Source organism: Hyla sarda, chromosome 7 (genome assembly GCF_029499605.1).
Source record: "Hyla sarda isolate aHylSar1 chromosome 7, aHylSar1.hap1, whole genome shotgun sequence".
Classification (NCBI taxonomy): Eukaryota; Metazoa; Chordata; class Amphibia; order Anura; family Hylidae; genus Hyla; species Hyla sarda.
Window position 1 is genome coordinate 160,816,755 of NC_079195.1, and position 27,953 is coordinate 160,844,707.

The 27,953-nt window shown below is 43.5% G+C and overlaps 1 protein-coding gene across 1 annotated transcript in view; it reads right to left on the reverse strand.

Annotated features, from left to right (window-relative positions):
* Positions 1 to 502: 502 nt before the first annotated feature.
* The window catches only part of NDUFS8 (NADH:ubiquinone oxidoreductase core subunit S8), a gene marked incomplete in the record, with an annotated part of 78,227 nt that continues 50,776 nt past the window's right edge, over positions 503 to 27,953 (reverse strand). Inside the window, 2 exon segments of the mRNA XM_056531135.1 lie at positions 503 to 1,186; positions 17,120 to 17,248. Coding sequence (XP_056387110.1) covers positions 1,055 to 1,186; positions 17,120 to 17,248 — 261 coding nt within the window.

The window sequence follows — 27,953 nt, forward strand, 5'->3', positions numbered from 1 at the left end:
GTATTATTGGTAATATTGGTCTCAGTATACAGGATATGGTCAGTAACAGTATGACTGATATGTATGGTGAAAATATTCCTCCTTATATACTGGTATTATTGGTAATATTGGTAAGTATACAGGGCTTGGTCAGTATTAGTATGGTGGTAATATTCTTTCATCCTTCCTTATTAAACTAAAGGGCTTTTGTTTTTCTTGTCCTGTATTTTAAAATATTTTTTTTTCATAGACAATGGGGAAGATAGCAGGCGTGCCACGGGGTGGGGGCCCTGGCCTTGAGCTGTGTAAGGGGCACCAAAATTTCTGATGGCAGGCAGCACCAGGGGTACAGTCTGACCACACAGCACTGGACTGCTGCTGGTGGCATGGACCACAAACACACAAAAAAAAAAAGTGCCCGCCTGTGTACTTAACGACCACATATAGCACTGCTTACTTGGCACAGCTGCACTCCTATAAACTTATACAACCAAGCTGATGCAATAAAACAATACATAACGCCTAAACTCAAACAGGATCAGATTTTATTAAGAAATACATTAGTATAGCAGAGGCATAAATATGCAGTGCTGATGTCAGAAACCCACAAAGCTTTACTCCCAGAATCCTAAACAGAGAGACTGTACAAACCATTGTAGCTTTAGAAATGTGTAGGGGTTATGGCATATCCAAACCCATATTCATGTTAAAGATTGACAGAATAAATTACATGGCGTGACACTTTTTATGGTTAGTTATCTACAATGAATGCACTAAAATACAATACCAATGCCTCACAGATCACTATGTTAAACTCAGGAGGTAGCAGTGAATAGCTCATTGGATGGTTGGACAGCTTTGTCAGCTGCATATACATAAAATTATGTGGAGTGGAGGACAAAAGTGATTTACTAGAAGGCAATGGGTATGTTGGTGGTGGTCTTCATTCCTTTCCCTGGATCTGAAGCGGGTACTCTGTAAAGTGATAGAACTGTGAGGCATGTATGTAAAGAATGACTTCCCATGCATAGAAATGCTAGAAGTCTGCTCTGAGTATCTGACGGCAGGAGAATGCTTAACGATATAGGAAGTCAGCCTGGATATTTGCACCAATCTCTGTCTCCCATTTGTCACCGTTATTTAAGAGCTTCTCTTTGTTGTACAGAAGTTCCTCATGTGTTTCTGTGCTGAACTCAAAATTCGGACCCTGCAATAAAGAATTTGTGCCCAAATCAGTATTATGAAGTAGGAATCACATCATGAAACAAGAGTTTAAAGTATTAATGTTACTGTTTGTGTTTAAACATAGCAACATGAAAATGCCAAGAAAATAGTTTAAAGCTTACATTCCCTTGAGAGAAGCAGCATCTCACCTCTATTTCTCAGTGCTTATTAAAACTAGACACAAACAATTTTCTTGTAACCTGTTTAAATTAATTTATTTTCAAGATCCTCTATAGCACAAGATGTCTGATCGCGGGGGTCCTGCCACTGGAGCCCCCCATGATCTCCTGCAGCACCCGGCGTTCTAAACAAACGGCGGGTTCCTGCCGCAGTGGTTGTGATGTCACGACCAAGCCTTGTCGTAGTGTCACACCGTGCCCCCTTTATTCATTGCTATGGGATGGGCGTGACTGCCAACGCCTCCCTCCCATAGACATGAATTGAGAGGGCGTGGCGTGACATGAGGGGGCAGGACTGTTACGTCACGATCATGGCCGCCTGCTCAAAGTGTTCGGAACAAAATGTTGAGAACGCAGGAGTACTCCTTTAACCCCTTAAGGACCCAGCCAATTTTCAGTGTAGGACCTGGCCATTTTTTGCACATCTGACCACTGTCACTTTAAGCATTAATAACTCTGGGATGCTTTTACCTTTCATTCTGATTCCGAGCAAAATCTCAAAGTATTCAACATGACATTCAGTAAGTGTGTTAACCCTTTAGGTGTTTCACAGGAATAGCAGCAAAGTGAAGGAGAAAATTCAAAATCTTCATTTTTTACACTTGTTTTTTGTAGACCCAGTTTTTGAATTTTTTCAAGGGTAATAGGAGAAAAAGTCCCCCAAAATTTGTAACCCAATTTATCTCGAATAAGGAAATACCTCATATGTGTATGTCAAGTGTTCGGCGGGAGCAGTAGATGGCTCAGAAGGGAAGGAGCAACAATGGGATTTTGGAGAGTGAATTTTGATGAAATGGTTTTTGGGGGGCATGTCACATTTAGGAAGCCCCTATGGTGCCAGAACAGGAGAAAATACCCCACATGGCATACCATTTTGGAAACTACACCCCTCAAGGCACGTAAGAAGGGGTCCAGTGAGCCTTAACACCCCACAGGTGTTTGACGACTTTTCGTTAAAGTCGGATGTGTAAATGAAAAAAAGTCACGAAAGTGCATTTTTTCCCCCCAAAAAATTACCATTTTTAGAAAAGGTAATGGGAGAAAATGCCCCCCAAAATTGTAACCCCCATCTCTTCTGAGTATGGAAATACCCCATGTTAGGACGTAAAATGCTCTGCGGGCGAACTACAATGCTCAGAAGAGAAGGAGTCACATTTGGCTTTTGGAAAGCAAATTTTGCTGAAATTGTTTTTGGTGGGCATGTCACATTTAGGAAGCCCCTATGGTGCCAGCACAGCAAAAAACAACCCACATGGCATACTATTTTGGAAACTACACCCCTCAAGGAATGTAACAAGGGGTACAGTGAGCCTTAACACCTCAAAGGTGTTTTACGACTTTTTGTTAAAGTTGGATGTGTAAATGAAAAAAAAAAAATTTTCCACTAAAATGCTGGTTCTTCCCCAAATTTTACATTTTTACAAGGGGTAATAGAAGAAATGGAGTTACAAAATTTGGGGTCATTTTCTCCTGAAAATGAAAATGTGTGTACATCAAGTGCTCTGTTGGCGAACTACAATGCTCAGAAGAGAAGGAGCGCCATTGAGCTTTTGGAGAGTGAATTTGTTTGGCATGGAAGTTTTACCACTTGTAAAAATAAAAAGTATGGGGCAACACCAGCATGTTAGTGTAAAAAAAAAAAAAAAATTTGCACTAACATGCTGGTGTTGCCCCAACTTTTCCTTTTCATAAAAAGGGTATAAGGAGAAAAAGCCCCCAAAATGTGTAGTGCAATTTATTCCGAGTACGGAAATACCCCATATGTGGCCCTAAACTATCTCCTTGAAATACGACAGGGCTCCGAAGTAGATGGCGCCATGCGCATTTGAGGACTAAATTAGGGTTTGCATAGGGGTGGAAATGCTGGGAGTTGTTGTTTTGCAACAGCTGGAGGCTCCGTTTTGGAGAACACTGTGGTACAATACGTTTTTCATTTTTATTGGGGGGGGGGGGGGGGGACAGTGTAAGGGGGTGTATGTGTAGTGTTTTACTCTTTATTATGTATTAGTGTAATGTAGAGTTTTTAGGGTACATTCACACTGGCGCAGGTTTACTGTGAGTTTCCCGCTAGGAGACTTACTGTAAACTCACCCGTGTGAATGTACCCACGCATTAAATACGCTTCCCCTATACGGCTGAGTGCGGGCGCCGCGATTAGGCCCCGCCCCCCTCCTCCCAGCCGTATTCGGGAACCGTAGTTACAAATCATAGTGTGAACCCAGCCTTACCTAACTCAGTATTTATCAACCAGTGTGCCTCCAGCTGTTGCAAAACTACAACTCCCAGCATGTACTGATCGCCGAAGGGCATGCTGGGAGATGTAGTTATGCAACAGCTGGAGGTACGCAACTACAACTCCCAGCACGCCTTCGCTGCCACCGGATGGGTAAGTGGACTTCGGCGCTGGTCCCCGTCAGTTTCCCCATTCTGCCCCGCCTATTGTGGGTGGGCAGAACGGGAAAACCGAAAGTTAACCCCCCCCGCCCCCGATCTGCTATTGGTCGTCGCGTCTATACGACCAATAGCAGGGATAGGAGGGATGGCACCCCTGCCACCTCACTCCTATCCCTTCAGGGGGATCGTGGGTGTCTTGGACAACCCCGATCCCCCTTATTTTCCGGGTCACCATATTAATCCTATTCCTAAAAAGATACTCATGCCACAAACTAATTAACATTTCACTTTAGAATATGTGCACTTTATGTTGGCATCACTTGGTAAATGCCCTTTACTTTAAAGGTCTATTCACACCTACACAGTATTCTGCACAGATTTGATGCGCAGGAGTTGAAGCTGTGCTCAGTCATTTAGTTTACATTGAAATGTGCAGCAGAAAATCCTGCACATCAAATCCAGACCATAAAGGAGTACTCCACTTCATTTAAAAAAAAAAAAAAAAAAAAAAAATCCCCAATCCAAAGTATAGGGGGGTCCAGCTTCTGTAGCCTCCCCCCCACACCTTTCCCTCACATTATCCTGAACAAGGCCCGACTCTTTATTAACACTGCTTGCACTGGTCTGTCCCTTCTCTCCAGCCCCGTTTCAGCTGGTGATTGGCTGAGGGGGGTCGTCACTTCTGTTCAGCACGTCTCCGATGGTGTGGTCCGAGCCTCATTTATAAAGTCACAGACACTTATTCCCTATACGTTGGATAGGGAATACATTTTTATCAAGTAGAGTACCCCTTTAGGGCACGTTCCCACTTGGCGTATACAGTCACGCCGGCACACGGCCCTGCCTCCAAACCTCACTGAACACATTGGTCTGCCACATGAAAGCCTTTTGTGTATGGTGAGCGAGGGCTACGCATTTCCTGCTGCTGCTGATTTTGTGCAGCGTGAAATACGCTGCGTATACGCCAAGTGGGAATGTGCCCTTAAAGGCATTTTTACAGGAATAGAAAAACAGAGCTTATTTCTTCAGAAAACAGCACCATACCTGGTTGTATGAGGTATTACAAATTGGCTCCATTCACTTCCATAACCCTAAGCTGCAATACCACACAACCTGAGGACAGGTGTCATGCTGTTTTTGGAAGAAATAAGCAACATTTTTCTCATCTTGGATAACCCCCCCCCCCCCCCCCCCCAAAAAAAAAAAAAAAAAAAAATTCCACATTTGTGGAGAAAATTCCAGGGCCAAATAAAACGCCAAACAATCTTATTTTTGTAACTTATGGCGGTTCCACGGTATACAACGGTATTTCTTTCACCCCCCAAATCATGTTACCCGCCAGCGCTGTTCTGCTCCCCCCCCACCAAATCATGTTACCCGACAGTGCTGTTCTGCTACCCCCCCCCACCAAATCATGTTACCCGCCAACGCTGTTCTGCTCCCCCCAATTAATTATCAGCCCAGCGGGGTACTACTCACATGTCACCCGCAAGCACTGCCCTCCTCCTCTTTGTTGGGGACGCCGGCGATGGAACTCTACACTGTACGCCAGTTGTCTCCAACCTGCGGACCTCCAGATGTTGCAAAACTGCAACTCCCAGCATGCTGGAGTTGTAGTTTTGCAACAGCTGGAGGTCCGCAGGTTGGAGACCACTGCTGTACGCTGTATCCCTATGCCAGGGCTGCAAAAGATAAAGAAAATAAACTTTAAATTACCTACGTCGGCCTTACGCTGGGGACGAGAACGTCGGACAGCCGATGTCCCGCCCCGGCCAGTGATATGTTACACGCACTGTCATGTAAGAAGCCGTCCAAAGCTCCTTACATGACATTGGGCTCAGCCTATCACTGGCCAGGGCGGGACATCGCTCCGGCCGGTGATAGGCTGACGGCTGTCCGACGTTCCCATCCCCAGCGTGAGGCCGGGGTAGGTAAGTTAAAGTTTATTTTCTTTCTCTTTTGCAGCCCGGGCATAGGGATACAGCGTACACCAGTGGTCTCAAACCTGCGGACCTCCAGCTGTTGTAAATCTACATCTACGTTGTATTTGTGCAATATCTGGTGATCCGCAGGTTGGAGACCACTGGCGTACAGTATAGAGTTCCATCGCCGGCGGCCCCCAAAGAAGACGAGGGCAGTGCTTGCAGGTGACATATGTGTGAGTAGTACCCCGCTGGGCAGATAATTGGGGGGGGAGCAGAACAGCGCTGGAGGGTAACATGATTTGGTGGGGGGGGGGGGGAGCAGGACAGCGCTGCGGGTAACCTAATTTGGTGTGGGGGGGGGAGCAGGACAGCGCTGGCGGGTAACATGATTTGGTGGGGGGCAGAACAGCGCAGGCGGGTCACATATGATTAGTTCCCAGATGTGGGGACAGCGCTGCGCTGGGCTGATAATTCATTCCCAAGGGGGAGGGGCCCAACCGGTATTGTGGTATGGGAAAAATTCATATCGTGCAGCCTAAAAATTTCGGTATTCGGTATGAACCGGTATACCGCCCAGCCCTACTCCAGGTCAATGAAACGTCTGTGAAATCACGCTGTCCACTGATTGACAATTTCACATGCTATTGTGCAAATGGAACAGACAACAGGTAGAAATTATAGGCAATTAGCAAGACAACCCCAGTAAAGGAGTGATTCTGCAGGTGGTGACCACAGACCGCTTCTCAGTTCCTACAGTTCCTGGCTGATGTTTTGGTTACTTTTGAATGCTGGCGGTGCTTTCACTCTAGTGGTAGCATGAGTCGGAGTCTACAACCCACACAAGTAGCTAAGGTAGTGCAGCTCATCAAGGATGGCACATCAATGCGAGCTGTGTCAAGAAGGTTTTGCGTGTCTGTCAGCGTAGGGTGCAGAGCATGGAGGCACTACCAGGAGACAGGCCAGTACATCAGGAGACGTGGAGGTGGCCGTAAGAGGGCAACAACTCAGCAGCAGAACCACTACCTCAACCTTTGTGCAAGGAGGAGCACCATCAGAGCCCTGCAAAACAACCTCCTGCAGGCCACAAATGTGCATGTGTCCACTCAAATGGTCAGAAACCGACTCCACGAGGGTGGTATGAGGGCCTGGCATCCACAGGTGGTGGTTGTGCTTACAGCCTAACACCATGCAGGACGTTTAGCATTTGCCAGAGAACACCAAGATTGGCAAATTCACCACTGGCGTACTCTTTACAGATGAAAGCAGATTCAAACTGAGCACATGTTACAGAGTCTGGAGATAGAAACATGGAATGTGTCGGCAGATAAGAACCATTTGGCCCATCTAGTCTGCCCAATAATCTGAATACTATGAATAGTCTCTGGCCCTATCTTATATGAAGGATAGCCTTATGTTTATCCCATGCATGTTTAAAGGGGTTCTCCGGTGCTTAAACGTCTTATCCCCTATCCAAAGGATAGGGGATAAGATGCCTGATCGAGGGAGTCCCGCCGCTGGGGACCCCCGGGATCATGCACGCGGCACCCCGTTTGTAATCAGTCCCCGGAGCGTGTTCGCTCCGGGACTGATTACCGGCGACTACAGGGCGGGCGGCGTGTGACGTCACGCCTGCGCCTCAATGCAAGCCTACGGGAGGGGGCGTGATAGCTATCACGCCCCCTCCCGTAGGCTTGCATTGCGGGGCGGAGCATGACGTCACACGCCGCCCTGTAGTCGCCCATAATCCGACCCGGAGCGAACACGCTCCGGGGACTGATTACAAACGGGGTGCCGCGTGTATGATCCCAGGGGTCCCCAGCGGCGGGACTCCCGCGATCAGGCATCTTATCCCCTATCCTTTGGATAGGGGATAAGATGTTTAAGCATCGGAGAACCCCTTTAAACTCCTTCACTGTATTTGCAGCGACCACTTCTGCAGGAAGGCTATTCCATGCATCCACTACTCTCTCAGTAAAGTAATACTTCCTGATATTAGTTTTAAATTAGAGGGGCAAAGGTTTAAAAGTATGTCCTCTTCTGGTAGTTTTTCTTCTTTTAAATATACTCTCCCCCTTTACCATGTTGATTCCCTTTATATATTTAAAAGTCTCTATCATATCCCCTCTGTCTCTTCTTTCTTCCAAGCTATACATGTTAAGGTCCTTTAACCTTTCCTGGTAAGTTTTATCCTGCAATCCATGTACTAGTTTAGTAGCTCTTCTTTAAACTCTCTCTAGAGTATCTATATCCTTCTGGAGATACGGCCTCCAGTACTGCGCACAATACTCCAATTGAGGTCTCACCAGTGTTCTGTACAGCAGCATGAGCACTTCTCTCTTTCTACTGCTTATGCCTCTCCCTATACATCCAATCATTCTGCTAGCATTTTTTGCTGCTCTATTACATTGTCTTCCTACCTTTAAGTCTTCTGAAATAATTACTCCTAAATCCAACTCCTCAGATACTGAGGTCAGGGCTGTGTCAAATAATCTATATTCTGCCTGAGGGTTTTTACGCCCCAGGTGCATTATCTTGCAGTTATCCACATTAAATTTCAGTTGCCAGAGTACTGACCATTCTTCTAGTTTGCCTAAATCCTTTTCCATTTGGCGGATCCCTCCAGGAACATCAACCCTGTTACATATCTTTGTGTCATCTGCAAAAAGACATACCTTACCATTGAGACCTTCTGTAATATCGCTAATAAAGATATTAAACAATATTGGTCCCAATACAGATCCCTGAGGTATCCCACTGGTGACAAGACCTTGCTCTGAATATTCTCCATTGACTACAACCCTCTGTTGTCTGTTACTCAGCCACTGCCTAATCCACTCAACAATATTGGAGTCCAAGCTCAATGACTGTAGTTTATTGATAAGTCTTCTATGTGGTACAGTGTCAAAAGCCTTACTAAAATCTAGATATGCCATGTCTAATGCCCCTCCGCCATCTTTTATTTTAGTCACCCAGTCAAAAAAAAATAAATCAATAAGATTTGTTTGACATGATCTACCTGAAGTAAACCCATGTTTTTCATCTTGCAATCCATGGGATTTGAGATGTTCCACAATCCTATACTTTAGTAGGGTTTCCATTAATTTCCCCACTATTGATGTCAGACTTACTGGCCTATAGTTGCTTGATTCCTCCTTAATACCTTTCTTGTGAATGGGCACAACATTTGCTAATTTCCAATCTTCCGGGACGGCTCCTGTTACCATTGATTGGTTAAATAAATCTGTTAACGGTTTTGCTAGCTCACCACTAAACTCTTAATAATTTTGGGTGTATCCCATCAGGCCCCTGTGATTTATGTTTTCACTTTAGAAAGCAAACATAGAACCTCTTCCTCTGTAAAGACACATGCATCAAACAATTTCTTAGTTTTCCTCTCTAATAGAGGTCCTTTTCCTTTTTCTTCTGTAAAAATTGAACAGAAGTATTCATTAAGACAGTCGGCTAGCCCCTTATTCTCTTCTACATACCTTCCTTCGTTTTTAATTTAGTTATTCCTTTTTTTGATTTCCTTTTTTCATTTATATATCTGAAGAATGTCGTATCCCTTTTTTCACAGACAGAGTTTTTCTTCTGCCTGTGCTTTAGAAGTTCTTATAACTTGCTTGGCCTCTTTCTGCCTAGTCTTGTAGATTTCCCTATCTTCATTGCTCTGGGTTGTTTTATAATTACTTAATGCTAGTTTTTTGTTTATGATTTTGTCCACTTCTGCTGAGTACCACAGTGGTCTCTTCCTTTTTCTGCTTTTACTGACAAGTCTAGTGCAATTTTCTGTTGCTTTCAATAAAGAGTCTTAAGTAGTCCCATTTCTCCTGAACTCCATGTAATTTGTTCCAGTCTGATAGGGACTCATTTATGACTAATCTCATTTTTGAAAAGTCTGTTTTTCTAAAATCTAAAACTTTTGTTTTTGTGTGGTGTGACTCCTTCACTGTTCTTATATTAAACCACACTGATTGGTGATCACTAGATCCCAAGCTTTCGCCAACAATAACATCATATACCAAATCCCCATTTGTGAATACCAAATCCAAAATGGCTTCCTTCTGCGTTGGCTCCTCAACCACTTGTTGTAGAGATTATCCCAGTAGGGAATTTAGAATATCTGTACTCCTGGCAGAACTTGCTATTTTGGTTTTCCAGTTTATATCCGGAAGATTGAAGTCTCGCATAATGATAACTTCTCCTTTCATTGTCATTTTAGATATTTCTTCAACTAGTAGATCATCTACTTCTTTAACTTGGCCAGGTGGTCTGTATATCACACCTACACGAGTTACTGCATGATTACCAAACTGCAACGTAACCCAAACTGACTCGGTGGTTGCCTCACTAACTTGTATTAGGTTAGATTTTATGCTATCTTTCACATATAGGGCCACTCCTCCTTTCTTGCCTTCTCTGTCTCTTCTGTATAAAGAGTACCCTGGTATGGATATGTCCCAGTCATTCCTTTCATTAAACCAGGTCTCCGTAACAGCCACTAAATATACATTCTCATATGCCATTATTGACCCAAGTTCATAGATTTTTTTACCTACACTGCGGGCATTTGTAGACAGGACTCTGAGCTTGTCATTTCTTAACCTCTGGGCTACTGACATGTTCTGGCATTGTTTCGGGGGGAAACTGGACTCATGGATTTTCACTCTTTTGCCCCCCTCTTCCTAGTTTAAATATTCCTTAGCAAATTCTTGGAATTGTTCACTGAGTACATTTGTTCCTTTGAGAGAAAGATGCAAACGATCTTTTTTGCACAGTTCCTTTCTATTCCAAGTAGAGCTATCATGAGACACAAAGCCAAATCCTTGCTCTTGACACCATTTACTAAGCCATAAGTTGAACTCTTTAATGTGCCTCTGCCTATCATGCTGAACGTTATGCACAGGCATGTCGTGTAGAACGTTCTGCTGCCTGCAACATCCTTGAGCATGACCGGTTTTGCAGTGGGTCAGTAATGGTGTGGGGTGGCACAGTCCTCCATGTGCTTGCCAGAGGTAGCTTGACTTATTCTACTCACTTGTTGGAATGTTGTGTAGGACTGTTCATATTGGTAGTATTATTAGTGCTGGTAGTATAGGTCCAAGGCTGTCCATTCTAGGGAATGTTATACAGGTTTATTTGAACTGGCATTACTGGTTCTTGGTTACTCTTTTTCAGGAATGTTATGTCGGACTAATCCGCTCTTGTCTCATGCCTTCCCTTCTTCACTTCTGGAAACTGGACCCGTGTCGTGCCTGCTTCAGTCTTCTCTTTAGGGTGCAGTCTCATGCTCTTTTCCTTCCATCTAATGCACCTTTTTTCTTTCTTCATACACTCTTCCTTAGCCATCTGGCAACAAAGCTTCTGCCTTATGTTCTGTCGGTCTACTTTGTCTCATGTGCTCACTATCTTCTATGCATACCCCAATAGGTTTTCAACATGATTTGTCTTCTATCCTTTCCTAGCCTTGAGCTACACATGTAGTTGGTTTTGTGGTCCCTCCAGTGGTCTTGCTATTTTCCTGTTTGGTTTTGTGATCCTCTTTCTGGTTTTCTCCCCCTATTCCTCCACCAGTGCAACGTCTTGCTCTAGATCTTGGCTCTCCTCGGATCGGTCATCCATCGTTGTGGTTTGCGATATGCCTTTTCAATTTTGTCACTTTAAGTTGCCTCCCTGAATGTTCATGGCTTGAATATTCCCAAGAAGAGAGCAATGATTTAGGTCACTTTGATCTGTTTTTTCCCTAGGATTTTAATGTTGCTCTCATTCTCATTGTCCTCTTCCCAGCAGGAGCCAGCTCTCCTACTACAGCTTCCATCATGGAACAGACACTTTCTAGCTGGGAACTGTAGGAGGAGAGATGGCCCTGCCGGGGAAACGGGCAGCATTGCACTGCGATCCCCGTCCCGCCAACCATATTAAAAACCACGATCCTCACTCTAGAATTTTACAAACCCCACCTGGAGCCTTAAGTGGTTACTTGGTGCCGGCCATTCAAGGCTCCCGGCGGGGTATTTGAATATGAATTTTTGACAGTAAAAAATACATCACTGGTGAGTGGTGCGGCTGACATGCCACCCGCTTCCCCAGTTAACTTTTGAACGCATCAGGTTTCAGAAGTGAAACCTGATGTGATCAATCCCTCAGCCCCTGTACTACTACTCCCAACACAGTACAGACTGATACTGGGACAGGTAAAGGACCCGAAAAGGGGACTGGTTTGCCTGCTACTGCAGCACACAGTCATCCCGAGGAGGTGGAAATCTGTGCCCTCCCCTACAATAACCTATTGGTTTAGGGAAGTGCTCATTATCCATAGTATGGAGAAGTGTGTAGCTGCAACGAACTCTTGTTCTAAGCAATTTTCACCCGCTGGCTGCCAGAGTTTCTTTAAACCCAGAAATACTGCTCCCTCTCTCTCTGGCGTCGTAAATGCTGTACTCTATGCCCCACTCCGGCACTGTGCTTTGTTTTAGATATTGGTGGTCATCCTGGTTGTCTCCCCCTCCTTCCCATCCTATTATATTGTCCCCCTCTGGTCTTCTTGTTTCCTTTTTCTTTGTTTTGCATTTCCTGTTCCTTTACCGTAAATACCTTAGTTTCTCTGGGTTCTTTATTTGGCCCACAGAGGCAGTATAGTACATTGTGCCATGTTCACTATTGGGTGCTCATTTGCTCCTTTTGTACGGCTTTAGAACCATAGTCCATCTTCCTTCGTGCTGAAGGCATGCTGTGGAGCTTTTTCTGTTGAAGTTTTATGAATTGCATTCTGACCACTGTGCCTTTATTATGTAACATAGTACCATAGTTCATAAGGTTGAAAAAAGACCAGAGTCCATCAAGTTCAACCTATAACTCTAATAAGTCCCTATTGAGTTGAGTTGATCCAGAGGAAGGCAAAAAACCCTCATCCTAGAGGTAAAAATTCCTTCCCGACTCCAAATATGACAGAATAAAGTCAGAATAAATCCCTGGATCAACCTTCTGTCCCTATAAATCTAGTATACATAACCAGTAATGTTATTACTCTCCAAAAACGCATCCAGCCTCTTTTTGAACTCTATTACAGAGTTCACCATGACTACCTCCTTCGGGAGAGAATTCCACAGTCTCACTGCTCTAACAGTAAAGAACCCCCGTCTGTGCCGGTGTAAGAACTTTCTTTCCTCTAGATGTAGAGGATACCCCCTTGTTATTGATACAGTCCTGGGTATAAATAGATCGTGGGAGAGATCTCTGTACTGTCCCCGGATATATTTATACATAGTTATTAGGTCTCCCCTAAGCCTTCTTTTTCTTAACTAAATAACCCTAATTCTGATAATCTTTCTGGGTACTGTAGTCCTCCCATTCCCCATATTACTCTGGTTGCCCGTGTTTGAACCCTCTCCAGCTCCACTATATCTTTCTTGTACACTGGTGCCCAGTACTATACACAGTATTCTATGTGTGGTCTGACTAGTGATTTGTACAGCGGTAGAATAATTTCCTTGTCGTGGGCATCTATGCCCCTATTGATGCACCCCATGATTTTATTAGCCTTGGCAGCAGCTGGCCGACACTGGTCACTACAGCTAAATTTACTGTTAAAGGGGGTTATCCAGGAAAAAACTTCCTTCCATGTACATACAGCTTTGTAGAATTTTTGCCCTTGTATCTCCAGCCAATTCTGCCTTATCTACCACTTTATTCAATAAACATTTTATGAATACAAAAAAAAAAAAAAAAAAAAATAATCAAATAAAAAGAATACCATGGTACAGTAAAAAAAAAGCCCTCACAAGGCTCTGTCAACCTCTGAAAAGTTATGACAACACAAAAACACATGATTTTTTACAGGGTTATTCCAAGATTACAACTCATGACATATCAAGTGAGTGGTAAGGGTCTGACCACCTTAAAGAAAAAAAAAAAGAAATTTTTACAGCAATTCCCATTTTTTTGTCAAAAAAATTGGGATTTCTTTTTTTCTTTGGGTCCCCTTGGGGAGCTGCGATCATCTAATTGCTAGTATAGGACACAGCAGAACATCTGTACCACTCTGTACTATACTGCTCAGTATTACATGGCTGGGCCTAAGAGGCATCCATAGCTGGCAGACACTGAAGCCGTGAAGTAGCCTCAAGCTGTCATGGCAACCCTTGGAAACAACAGCGTAGACTATGACGCCCCTGCATTGCGGGTTAGGAAGGGACAGTTCTCATGGTTGTGGATCCGTTGCATACGCAATAGGAAGGGAAAGGGGCAGTGGGTGAGGTTAGGGCCTCACTACTTCCCTGCCCAATGTGACGTTTCATGATGCAATATCATGACAGTTTCAATGTGTCTTTTTAGACATTTCAGCAACTTGCTCGACAAGGAGAAAATAACCAGAAAGTCAGTGTGGCTTTAGTAGAAAGACAAATTGCCTCAGTAAATCCCCAGATCATAAGATCTGATGCATAATGGTATGAAGTCGTAAATAATGCAAACTATATATTATATGTGTAGTATATATCTGAAGGTGGGAGATTATGCGTGTGCTACTATCTAGCTTTTTGCTGACGTCAAATCATTTGCTGAAAAGGAAACCAGATACAATACATTCCCGATGGCTGGGTAACTAAAACCGTAAATGTAAAATAGCTTGGTGCCCTGTACCGCTCACCACCACCACTTGCTGAGGGATACTTGGCTCTGGTATCTGTGTGCTCCAGCTAGTGGCAGCACTTGGTTGTGGTAGCTGCGGCTGTCCTCGCTAGGGAACAAGTAGGAGTCTGACATAGGCTGTCAGCTGAGTGCACACTCTGACAGAATGTCGATCTTGTGTGATCGTCTGCAATGTGCACAGGATCACGGAGAAATTGTCCAATGTAGATGCTAGCAAGTAGTTGCTCGATAATTTCCCAGTGTGAATATGAATTACAAGAGGTGCGTTTTTGTTATTCAACATAGAAAGAAAGCATGGCTAAAATGCACCAAAAATGTGCAATTTTTTGGCAAAAATTTTTTGGGTAAAAATAAACCCCATTTGAAAATGTAGTATTTCTTTACACTGTGTAGAACAAGTTTACACTGTAAGAATTAGTTTCTGATTATTTTCCTACATGTGTTTTTACAAAATAATGTTTAATGCAATCTTAGGGCTCGTTCACACTGCCGTCTGCCCCCATAAATTCCTGCCCGTTCTCTAATTCGTTTGAAAATTTTTCAAACTTGTTGCAAAAGTCTGTAAAATAATCCCATTGATGTCAATGGGATTTTTTTTTTTATAATCCTTTATCACCCGTTTGCTTCCTGTTCCGTTTTTTTTGACGGGGAAAATGCTGTTCAGTTTTGGTCGCCTGTACATAAAAGGGACACTGTGGAGCTGGAAAGGGTGCAGAGACGCGCGACTAAACTAATATGGGGCATGGAACATCTTAGCTATGAGGAGCGATTAAAGGAGTTACAATTTAGTCTTGAGAAGAGACGTTTAAGGGGGGATATGATAAACGTATATAAATATATAAATTGCCCATACAAAAAATATGGAGAAAAACTGTTCCAGGTTAAACCCCCCAAAAGGATGAGGGGGCACTCCCTCCGTCTGGAGAAGAAAAAAAGTCTCAAGGGGCGACACGCCTTCTTTACCATGAGAACTTTGAACTTATGGAACAGTCTACCTCAGGAACTGGTCACAGCAGGAAAAATTAACAGCTTTAAAACAGGATTAGATACATTCCTGGAACAAAATAACATTAATGCTTATGAAGAAATATAAAATCCCATCCCTTCCCCAATGTCGCGCCACACCCCTACCCTTCAATTCCCTGGTTGAACTTGATGGACATATGTCTTTTTTCGACCGTACTAACTATGTAACTATGATGTTGCATGCAGTATTTTTTCTCCCATCAAAAACAATAGAAATGGATATAAAATATTTAACATTGAAGTCTATGGCAAACGAATGAGCATATAATGTCATCTGTTTGCACCCGGTTTTTAATATCCATTTTTGAACAGTTATTACTTCTGAGCATGCTCATAAGGAGTGAAATCAGCAAACTCTTGCTGTGCTGTGGGATTACTACTACTCCCATCATGAAACAGACTTGTTTCCATAATGGGAGTAGTTTCCAGGCTGTGGGAGTCTAGGGTGGCTAGGGAGGCTACATTAGTGCTCGTCTGTTCCATGTTGGGGGTAGTAGTACAGGGGCTGAGGGATTGATCGCAGCAGGTCTCACTTCTGAGACCCGATGCGATCAGAAGTTATGAACCAGGAGAGCAGGCTGCATGCTCTGCGTCCCTGGATGTCCATAGTGTGTTTTACTTTCATTTTCAAAATACCCCGCCGGGAGACCTGAATGGCCGGCAACAAGGGGCAATTCAGTGCTCCTGGTGGTGTTTTTAAAGTAATTAGTGAGGATTGTAATTGTGAACTACACTGGTGGCCACGGAAGCAATGCGCTGCAATATACATAGCTAGCACAGTGGGGCGGGGGCGCAGACATAGCCCTATATGTCTGGCCCCCTGCTGCGCTAGCTATGTATATTTCTCTCCGCAGCGCTGGCTATATATTTTGCCCCCGCTGCGCTTCCATATGTCCCCCCCCCCAGTGACCACATACATATGTCCCTCACAGCACTATCAGCAGCGCATCATGCTGCTGGCCGGGGAAGGTGTTGATAGCGCTGCAATGTGTATAGAAGCGCTGCAGGGGGGACATATATAGTGATATACATCTGTCTCCCGCAGCACTTCTATCAGCAGCGCATCTGAGAGCCGGGAAGCGGGGGGCATTGGGCTGCCTTCTCCGAACAGCAGCATGATGCGGCTGCTGATAGTATACTTCACAGATAGCGAGGCAAGGGACATATGTATGCGTTCGCTGGGGTGGGGGGTCAAATGTATAGCTACTACTCCCATCATAAAAAAAGAGTATGTTCCATGATGGGCGTAGTAGTAGTAGTCCCGGCTGCAGGAGTCTGTAGACGGCTGATACTAACGGATGAAAAACAAACGGATGCCACTAAATAGCATCCCTTTGCATCAGCTTGCATTTGTTAGTAGCATGGTCAATTTAGGAGGCAATAACAGACAAAATCTATACAGGGAACAACAGCCGTGTGAACCTAGCTTAACACAATGCTCTCCAATTCCATAACCAGCTATAAAGTTAAGTTGAGACATCTATTGGTGGAATGTGGTTTGGTGACCCTCATTTTCAGCGGCTGGTTGCCACATTTGCTGAACACTACAATGGAGGTGACCACGCTCCATTAAATTTAATAGAGCAAGCCTAATATCTGGGGGTCCCAGCGAAAAACACTACTCTTTACATAGTTAGTGGGATGAAAAAATAAACAAAAATCAATCACGTACAAAAAGGTAATCCACTGAAAGGCAAAACAAACAAAATAACAATAAAATTTGTTATTGCATGAATTACCCACCTCCACTATAGCATCCACAGGACATGCCTCCTGGCAGAAGCCACAGTAAATGCACTTTGTCATGTCAATGTCATATCTTGTAGTCCGACGGCTTCCATCTGCACGAGGTTCAGCTTCAATAGTGATAGCCTTAGAGAGGAAGAAAGAAATATATACCTTGGTACCAGATTAACCCCTTGACGACCCCTAGAATTACATCATGGTGACTAAGGGTATATGGAGGGGGCTCTGGATTCAAGCCTGTTCCATACGCAGCAGCATCCAGCTGCCATCAATAGCTGATGGCTGCCGCTCAACTACACGGCAGGCTATTAACAGTTTTAAAGCTGCTGTCAAAATGGATAGTGTCAACTGAAAAGACAACACAATCACAGGGAACCACAAATTTGTTTTTCAGAATGAAGGGTTTCATTACAAATACAATTTGTCCCGTTCAAAACAAGCCTTCACATGCCTCTGTAGATGGTAAAATATAAAGAGTTATGGCTCTTCGAAAGAGAAGGGAAAGAAAAAAAAAAAAAAGTACCTGTCAAACCATATTTTCTAAACTCATACCTTTCCCCTTGCTTACATTGTGTGATCTTCAGGCAGGAGAAAGTGGGAAAAATCACTGAAGCCTGTGATAGCTGTGCTAAGCCATGCCACACACACACTTCCTGAGTTTGGTCTGACGGGACAGGAGGACGGGACAGGAGGACGAGATACGAGTACGGTATACGGGGACGGGATACAACAGCAATATATGAGGTTGGGATATGAAGTCTAAAGCTTCCTCCTTTATTGATTTTCCTCCCCAACAGTATTCAGTATTTCCTCCCCAACAGTACTCAGTATTCACTAGCTGAGTACCCGGCGTTACGTAAACGGAAGGAAAAACCGGGTAACGCCGGGTACTCAGCTAGTGAATACATAAGAAACACTATATTAAAAGTTTAGTTTGGTGACAGGTATTCTTTAAAAGTTGCCAGGTCTTCAATGGGTTAATGAATAAACAAAGGCTCCTCACTGGTTAGAAGGTGTCTGCACATACATTTTGTGGGTTGTATTTAGGTATTCGTAACAGTTACGACCCAGAATGCAGTTTATTTTCTAAATAAGCTGTATTGGGGTGTCACAGCAGAGTATAAAAAGGGTTATATATAACAGTAACCTATGCTGGAGTAATTCACTTTCTAAAACCCACAGGTCTAAACGATATGGACAGAAAGCCATTTTAAACAATAGCATTCAGATAACTACTTCAACCATGGCCAGGAAGACTGTTATACACATCAATGTACATCTATGTTATGGCCTGCACAATCTGCAGTAGGCATTAGCTGGGATGGGCAGGATCACAACCGATCTCAGCCATTTACCATGTTAACCTTGTGACAGTATAAAACCTGCAGCTACATCAAAAGTAAAATAAAAGTTATGGCTTCTGGAATAAGACTATAAACTCCTAACCCCTTAGGGACTCAGCATTTTTCTGTTTTTTGCACTTTCGTTTTTCCCTCCTTACCTTTTAAAAATCATAGAATTTTGCCCGACAAACCCATATGAGGGCTTATTTTTTGCGCCACCAATTTTACTTTGACATCAATCAATTTTAATATGTAATTTTACCACCCAATCTATGACGAAACCGGAAAATAAATAATTGTGGGATAAAATTATAATAAAAAAAAGCAATTTTGTAAATTTTGGGGGCTTCCGTTTCTACGCAGTGCATTTTTCGGTAAAAAGGACACCTTATCTGTATTCTGTAGGTCCATACGATTAAAATACCATACTTTTATAGGTTTGATTTTGTTTATGATTTTTACCAGAAGTTAAACTACATGCATGAAAATAATATGTTTAAAACTTTCCTCTTTTGAACCCTATAACTTGTTATTTTTCCCGCATACGGGGCGGTATGAGGGCTAATTTATTGCGCCATGATCTGAAGTTTTTATTGTTGCCATTTTTGTTTTGATCAGACTTATACATTTTTTTTGTATAAGGAGTGACAAAAATAGGCTATTTTGGACTTTGGATTTTTTTTTTTTTTTTTTTTTTACGTGTACGAAATTGACTGTGCGGTTTAACTAACTATATATTTTTATAGTTGGGACAGTTACGCACGCGGCGATATCACATGTTTATATTTTTATTTATAGTTTTTTTTTTAAAAATGGGAAAAGGGGGGTGATTCAAACTTTTATTAGAGAAGGGGTTACATCACTAACTTTTTCCCCCTTTTTTTTGCAATGTTATAGCCCCTATAAGAGACTATAACATGCATTCATGCACTACACTGATTGCAGACACTGATCAATGCTATACCATCGATCAGTGTTTTTAGCACTCAACTGCTCCTGCCTGAATCTCGGGCACGGAGCAGTCATTCGGCTATCGGACAGCGACGAGGCAGGTAGGGACCCTCCTCACGTCCTCTCTGCTGATCAGGACACCGCGGTGATCTTGATCAGACCGCTTGATCTGCCGGGAAGCTTTTAGTTTCACTTTAGACGCGCAATCAACTTTGATCTAAATGGTTAAAGGGGTACTCCGCCCCTAGACATCTTATCCCCTATCCAAAGGATAGGGGATAAGATGTCAGATCGCCGTGGTCCTGCTGCTGGGGAGCCCTGGGATCCCCGCTGCGGCACCGAGCTCTCATTAAAGCACAGAGCGAGTTCGGAGGACGTCATGGCTCCGCCCCTCGTGACATCACGGCCCGTCCCCTTAATGCAAGTCTATGGGAGGGGGCGTGACGACCGCCGTGCCCCATCCCATAGACTTGTATTGAAAGGGGCGGGCCGTGATGTCATGAGGGGCGGAGGCGTGACGTAACGATGCTCCGGCCCCTGTACTGCCCGTCATTACGTGCAGAGCGAACTCGCTCTGTACTGTAATGAGAGCGCAGTGCCGCAGCGGGGATCCCAGGGCTCCCCAGCAGCGGGACCGTGGCGATCTGACATCTTATCCCCTATCCTTTGGATAGGGGATAAGATGTCTAGGGGCGGAGTACCCCTTTAATACTGGACATCCCTGCGACCGGTAATGTCTGGTATTAGCAACGGGTCTCAAATTTTATTAGCCGCCGGGACAGACTCGCTATGATGTGGGGTCACCATGTAACCCCCGTGTTATAGAACGGGAGCAGGACGTGCAGGTACGCCTTGCGTCCCCAAGAGGTTAAAGAACACAGTCCATTTTGGCCTTAAAGGGGTACTCCCGTGGAAAACATTTTTTTTTTTTTTTTTTATCATCAACTGGTGCCAGAAAGTTAAACAGATTTGTGAATTATTCGGGTAGAAAAATAGACATGGTGCACATCTATAATCTTGTATAATGATCTGACTGCTTCTCAGCATAATATCAAAAACTAACAGGTTGTTAGTATACATTTTTGATCAAAAAGTACAAGCCCACTCGCCACTTCAAGGCCACCTATTTAGAGTGGGTCCCTAACGTCCCTAGCATAAAATGGCGCAGCACCGGGCGGCGACCACCACCGCCACGACACCAATGCCCACAGGGGGGGGGGGGGGGAAACGACCCACCGGCAGAGCAGCCCCAATGCCACTCAAACCAGTCTATGGGCCGCACCCGCCCGCAGACACTGCGCAGCAACGGACACCGCACAGCACCACACCAGTGTGAACAAGGTCCAATAGCTCACTTATCATGCTCTCCCAGTCAGACTGGGAGGCTGCTAGGAAAGAAATGACCCATGTGTAGCTAACTACTACTTATAAAGGGTTGGGCTGAGGGGGTGGGGAAGAGTGCAGCACATGTTAAAACAAAAAAAAAAAAAAAGGAGGAGATAGAAATCAGTATGAATTCTGGTAGAAAAACAGACATGGTGCACATCTACAATCTTGTATAATGATCTGACTGCTTCTCAGCATAATATCAAAAACTAACAGGTTGTTAGTATACATTTTTGATCAAAAAGTACAAGCCCACTCGCCACGTCAAGGCCATCTATTTAGAGTGGGTCGCTCCCCTCCCGTGGGCACTGGTGTCGCGGCGGTGGTGGTCGCCGCCCAGTGCTACGCCATTTTATGCTAGGGACGTTAGGGACCCACTCTGAATAGGTGGCCTTGATGTGGCGAGTGGGCTTGTACTTTTTGATCAAAAATGTATACTAAACAACCTGTTAGTTTTTGATATTATGCTGAGAAGCAATCAGATCATTATACAAGATTGTAGATGTGCGCCATGTCTGTTTTCTACCCTAATTCACAGATTTGTGAATTACTTCTATAAAAAAATCTTAATCCTTTCAGTACTTTTTAGGGGCTGTATACTACAGAGGAATTTTTTTTCCTTTTTGGATTTCTCTTATGTCACGACCAGTGCTCTCTGCTGACCTCTGCTGTCCATTTTAGGAATTGTCCAGAGCAACATATGTTTGCTATGGGGATTTTCTGCTGCTCTGGACAGTTCCTAAAATAGACAGCAGAGGTCAGCAGAGAGCACCATGGTCGTGACATATGAGAAATCCAAAAAGAAAAACCATTTCCTTTGTAGTATTCAGCAGCTAATAAGTAATGGAAAGATTAAGATTTAACAGAAGTAATTTACAAATCTGTTTAACTTTCTGGCACCAGTTGATCTAAAAAAATATGGAGGTAAATATTGAGATTTTGATATGCGATATAATAAACAAATGGTGAAATGGTGATATTGCTCTGTATTTTCTGCTCTGTCTCAGTCATTCACAGACTGGGAAGGGGAGTTACCTAGCAGGCTGTGACACCATCTGAAGCCATACAAGGGAGAACTTCCTCCATCACTCTGCTACACAAAGCCCAGAGAAGTTCAGTGTGTGAGATGAGCTCTGATTGGATAAGGCTGCAACCCCCCCCCCCCCCCCCAACCATTTCCTGCCAGGCCAGCAGAAGTCCAAAGTCTGGACAAGTAGGGAGACTTCTAGTGGCAGCTTTTTAAAAACACAAATATTTTTTTTTTAAACCAAGTACATTAGAAAGATTTTTATTTACCATAAGGAGTGCAATAGCAAAAATTTGTTTAAATGAGAGTGCCCATTTAAACGAAGGGGTTTGGATAAGAAATGGGGAGAAATTAGCTTAATTCCTCCACCGCATGTGCCTGGCCTGGTATAGTGTAGTCTCCACACTCTGGCATTTTGCTGCGTTGCTCTATGGTGCAGTACAGCCGCATGGGAGGGAGCACTGGGAGTAAGTGAATTCCCTTAAAGGGGTACTACGCCCCTAAACATGCTTTACACTATCCAAAGAATACACAGCTGCCGCGGCGTTCCGATCATCCAGCATGGCGGCCGGAGGTCCCCTCACCTGGCTCCGGACGTTTCCTGGGGTCTTCTGCTGTGGTCTGAGATCGAGCAGACCAGAGCAGAAGATGACGATAATGCTGATCAGTGCTGTATCCTATACATAGCACTGAACAGTATTAGCAATCAAAGGATTGCTATAGATAGTCCCCTATGGGGATATAAAAAGTGTAAAATAAAAGTTGAAAAAATTTTAAAATAAAAAGTAAAAAAAGAAAAAAAAAAAAGTGAAAAATCCCCTCCCCCAATAAAAATGAAATTTGTCAGTTTTTCCCATTATACCCCCAAAAAGCGTATTTTTTTTTAGAAACATATTTGGTATCGCCACATGCGTAAATGTTCGTACTATCAAAATATAATTGTTAATCCCGTACGGTGAATGGTGTAAACGTAAAAAAGAAAATATTCCAAAAATGCTGCTTTTGTGTCACATTTTATTAAAATAAAAAATTATCTAAAAGTTTTATATATGCAAATGTGGTATCAATAAAAAGTACAGATGATGGCGCAAAAAACTAGCTCTCATACCGTTTCAATATATGGAAAAATCTCATACCGTTTCAATATATGGAAAAATGAAAGTGATTTTGTACACAAAGTTTTAGATTTTTTTTAAGCGGTACAAAAATATAAAAGTATCTAGTCATGGGTATCATTTTAATCGTATTGACCCACAGAATAAAGAACACATGTAATTTTTACCGTAAAGTTTATAGTGTGAAAACAAAACCCTCCAAAATGCTCAAAATTGTGGTTCTCATTTAAATTTCCTCCATAAATTTTTTTTTTGGGTTTGCCGTACATTTTATGGTACAATCAGTGGTTTCATTACAAAGTACAATTGGTCACGCAAAAAAAAAAAGCCGTTATATGGGTCTGTAGATGGAAATATAAAGGAGTTATGGATTTTAGAAGGCGAGGAGGAAAAACGAAAACGCAAAAATAAAATTGGCCTGGTCCTTAAGGTGAAAATGGGCTTGGTCCTTAAGGGGTTAAAGAATCTCCATTCAACTGTGCATCGATTGCAGTCACTTGCACTTTCAGGGTGTTAGGCTTTAGCCCTTTAGTAAACCCTTCCTGCAGGAAATCCAGCAGAACTGACACTTCTGACGGAGAGACCTTACTTCTGGAGCACCAACTAGAATATAGACCCCATATCCTAGAGTACACCTTCCTGGTTGCATGTTTTCTAGATTCCAATAAGATTGAAACTACTTCGTCCGAAAGACCTTGCTGTACTAAGAGATACCTCTCATCCTCCATAACGTCAGACGCAGCCTGGCCAGCTCCAGATGAAACATTCCCGACTGAAGGAGATCTTTGTGTGCTGGGAGCTCCCAGAACGCCCCCTTCGAAAGCGTGAATATGACTTGAAACCGGGCCCTGCTTGGCCAGTACGGGAGGATGGCTATGGTGTCTGCCTTCTCGTTCTGAATCTTCCACAATACTTTGGGGATTAGGGGGATTGGAGGGAAGACAAATGAACTTCTGACTCCAACTGAGACAGACCGTCTAGGAAGTCCAGGTTGTCTGTTTTCGAAATTGAGCAGAACCGTCTGGTCATCCTGTTCAGGTGAGTTGCCATTACATTCAATTCTGGAAGACCCCATTTGGCTGTTAGGAGATTGAAGATTTTGGGGTCTAATTCCCATTCTCCCGGAAGTATGGTGTCCCTGCTCAGCCAATCTGCTGTTACATTCAAAGATCCTTTTATGTGTACTGCTCATGAAGAGGAGATTCTGCCCAGCTCATAACGTGCACATTTTTTCTGCAGCAACTTGCTCCTGGTTCCGCCCTGCTTGTTGATGTAGTATGCTGCTGGTAGGTTGTCCGTTTGCACTTGAACCGCTTTTTGAACAAGTAGGGGTTTGAAGTGAAAAAGAGCCAACTTGATGGCCTTCAATTCTCATGTTGGAGGAGAGTCTCGCTTCCTCTGGCGTCAAGGTCCACTGTACCCAAGCATCTGAGATATGGGCTCCCCATCCCTTTGATGATGCGTCCATAGTCAGTACCACCGGATGAACATAGATTAGGGATTTGCCCAGATGAAACCTCTCTGGAACCAGCCACCAGTTTAAATCTTTGAGAAAACTGGGAATACTGAACAAACAATCCAAGGTGTCGATGTTTGTTCCAGGAATTCAAGATGTGGTCATGCAGCCGCATCCATTGTGGATGTTAAGAATCCCAGAATCTTCATGGCATATCTTATGGAGCAGCTGTTTAGAGAGAAAAAATGTCAATGCCTGGCAGACGTTTACTCTTCTTTCACTGGAAATTTGAAGCATCATATCTTGTGAATTTATTATGAACCCCAGTGTTGTGAGACAATTGGTTGGAGTGAGATGCGATTTCTTCAGATTTATCAGAAACCCGTGTTCCTGGAGTACATCTGAAGATGAGTAAACAACAATTGCCTTGATGGAGCTCTCACCAGCCAATCGTCTAAATACGGAGTGACGTGAATGCCTGTGACCCTGAGATCCGCTGCTATAACTGCCACAATCTTCATGAACACCCGTAGGGCTGAGATGATTCAGAACAGGAGACACGTGAATTTGAGGTGATGAACCTCCTGACAGTCCTGGACAGCTATATGCAGAAATTTCCGATAACTCATCAGTATTGGTACATGCAGGTACACATCCTGAAGGTCTATAGATGTTAGGAAGTCCCCCTGCTGGATATTCAGTACAGTCAACCAAACATATTCCATTTGGAATGTCTTTTTGATGAACAGGTTCAGGAATGACAAATCTATTATCAGCCTCCAGTCTCCCCTGATTTGGGGACTGCGAATACTGGAGTGTAATACCCTTTGGCCCTTTCTGAGGGCGGAACATCTTCCAGCGCTTTCTTTGGAGTGAACTGATTCACTAGATGAATCAGTCGTATTTGTCTTACTGATAATAAACCTGGAGGCTTCCTTTCGAGTTCCAGAGAATATCCTCTTCTTACGGTGGTCTTGACTCAGGCATCTGAAGATGTTGAAGACCAAATGAGGACTGGCGTCATTGGTCTCCATTTTTCATTTGGAACGGCTTCTTTTTGGATGCCGGTTCTTGCCTCCCTCTATTTTGCCTTCTCCTTTCGGTTTGACGAAAGGGATACTGCCTTCTTGGCGATCTTCTATACCTTTTCCTGCAAGGCTTAAAGTTATACTTTTTAAAAGGAAAAGATTTGCCCCTCTCCTCATTGAAAGACTTTAGGAAGTCTTTAAGTTGTGGGCCAAAAAGAGAGGAGGGATGAAACGGCAAGGATACAAAGTTGTACTTGGCTGGGATATCACCATCCCATTGTTTAATCCACAGAGCTCTTCTTATTGCATTAGTTAATGCCACAGATCTTGCAGAGAACTTCAGAGTATCCAGAGGGGAATCGCACAGAAAATTGGCTGCTGTTTTTATTATAGACATATTTTTTTAACAATTCCTCTCTTGGCACTCCCTCTTGGATATCCTGAGAGAGATGAGAAAGCCAAACTCGTAGCGATCTGGCTACCAGAACTGACGCTGCTGCCACCTTGGCTGCTGAGGTGGCTGCCAAATAAGATTTTTTACATATTGCATCTGCTTTCCTCCAATCCCGTCCTCATATCCCGACCTGTAATATGTGTACCAGGTATTGAAATATCTCCATCAATACGGAAGTTATGTGAGAAAATACATTTCCCATTGATTTGCATGGGACATTAAACAAAAAACATTTTTTCCTTCCCAATCCTTGTTGGGGAGGAAAACAATCAAAGGAGGAAGCTTTTGACTTCATAGCCAGTCTTCATATATTGTTGTCATATCCCAACCCCATATCCGACCTCCTATTCCGACCTATTTCGTCCTATCTCGTCCTCCTATCCCGACCCGTAATATGTGTACCAGGTATTGAAATATCTCCAGCCGTACAGAAGTTGATTTGCATGGGACTTTGAACAAAAAACCTGACCCTCACAAATGGAGGTAGTTAAGGGTTAAATTAACTATCCTATATTTTAAGTGGACATATAAGTAACATGTGACCAAGTATTATCAAAATATCTCCAGCCGTTCGGAAGTTATGCAGTAACATATATCCCACAGACTTGTATGGGACTTTAAACGAAAACCCCGACCCTGGCAAATGGGGGGTGAGTAAGGGTTAAATCACCTATCCTATGTTTGTTGTTGACATAAGTAACATGTGTGCCAAGTTTCATGTTAATATCTTTAGCCGTTTGGACGTGATGCTGGAACACACACACACACACACACACATTGAGTTTATTATACCGTATATACACACACATACAGTACAGAACAAAAGTTTGGAAACCTCTACTCAGAGTTTTCTTTATTTTCATGATCAAAACTATGAACTAACACATGTGGAATTGTATACATAACAAAAGTGTGAAACAACTGAAAATATGTCATATTCTAGGTTCTTCAAAGTAGCCATCTTTTGCTTTGATTACTGCTTTGCACACTGATTCTCTTGATGAGCTTCAAGAGGTAGTCACCTGAAATGGTCTTCCAACAGTCTCGAAGGAGTTCCCAGAGATGCTTAGCACTTGTTGGCCCTTGTGCCTTCACTCTGCGGTCCAGCTCACCCCAAACCATCTCGATTGGGTTCAGGTCCGGTGACTGTAGAGGCCAGGTCATCTGGCACAGCACCCCATCACTCTCCTTCTTGGTCAAATAGCCCTTACACAGCCTGGAGGTGTGTTTGGGGTCATTGTCCTGTTGAAAAATAAATGATGGTCCAACTAAACGCAAACTGGATGGAATAACATGCCGCTGCAAGATGCTGTGGTAGACATGCTGGTTCAGTATGCCTTCAATTTTGAATAAATCCCCAGTTTCACCAGCAAAGCACCCCCCCCCCCCCCCCCACACACACCATCACACCTCCTCCTCCACACCAGCACACCTGTGAAGTGAAAACCATTTCAGGTGACTACCTCTTGAAGCTCAACAAGAGAATGCCAAGAGTGTGCAAAGCAGTAATAAAAGCAAAAAGGTGGCTACTTTGAAGAATCTAGAATATGACATTTTCAGTTGTTTCACACTTTTTGTTATGTATATGATTCCACATGTGATAATTCATAGTTTTGATGTGTGTGTGACGGACTGACTCCGCCAAAAGTGACTTCTCCTTCCGGATGACAAGCCCCAGCATATCACAGGCAATATCCCCAGGCAGAACTAGAGATTATTGCATCCTTGTACCCAAAGAACCAGGCAACACCAGTCTTCAGGTATAAAATCAGAACTCTTTATTGTGGAACAAGTGTCTTCTTTTATAGGAAGGACATCTCAGGGGGAAGGGTCAGTAAACACAATAAAAGGTGACAGCGAGTCTGGGAGATAATCCAATGAAGGTAATACAGGTGACAGCGAGTCTGGTAGATAATCCAATAAAGGCAATACAGGTGACAGCGAGTCTGGGAGATAATCCAATAAAGGTAATACAGGTGACAGTGAGTCTGGGAGATAATCCAACAAAGGTGATTAGCTCTCCCTATACAGTGCCTTGAGTGCAAAAGGTGTATTGTGCACAGAAAGTGGA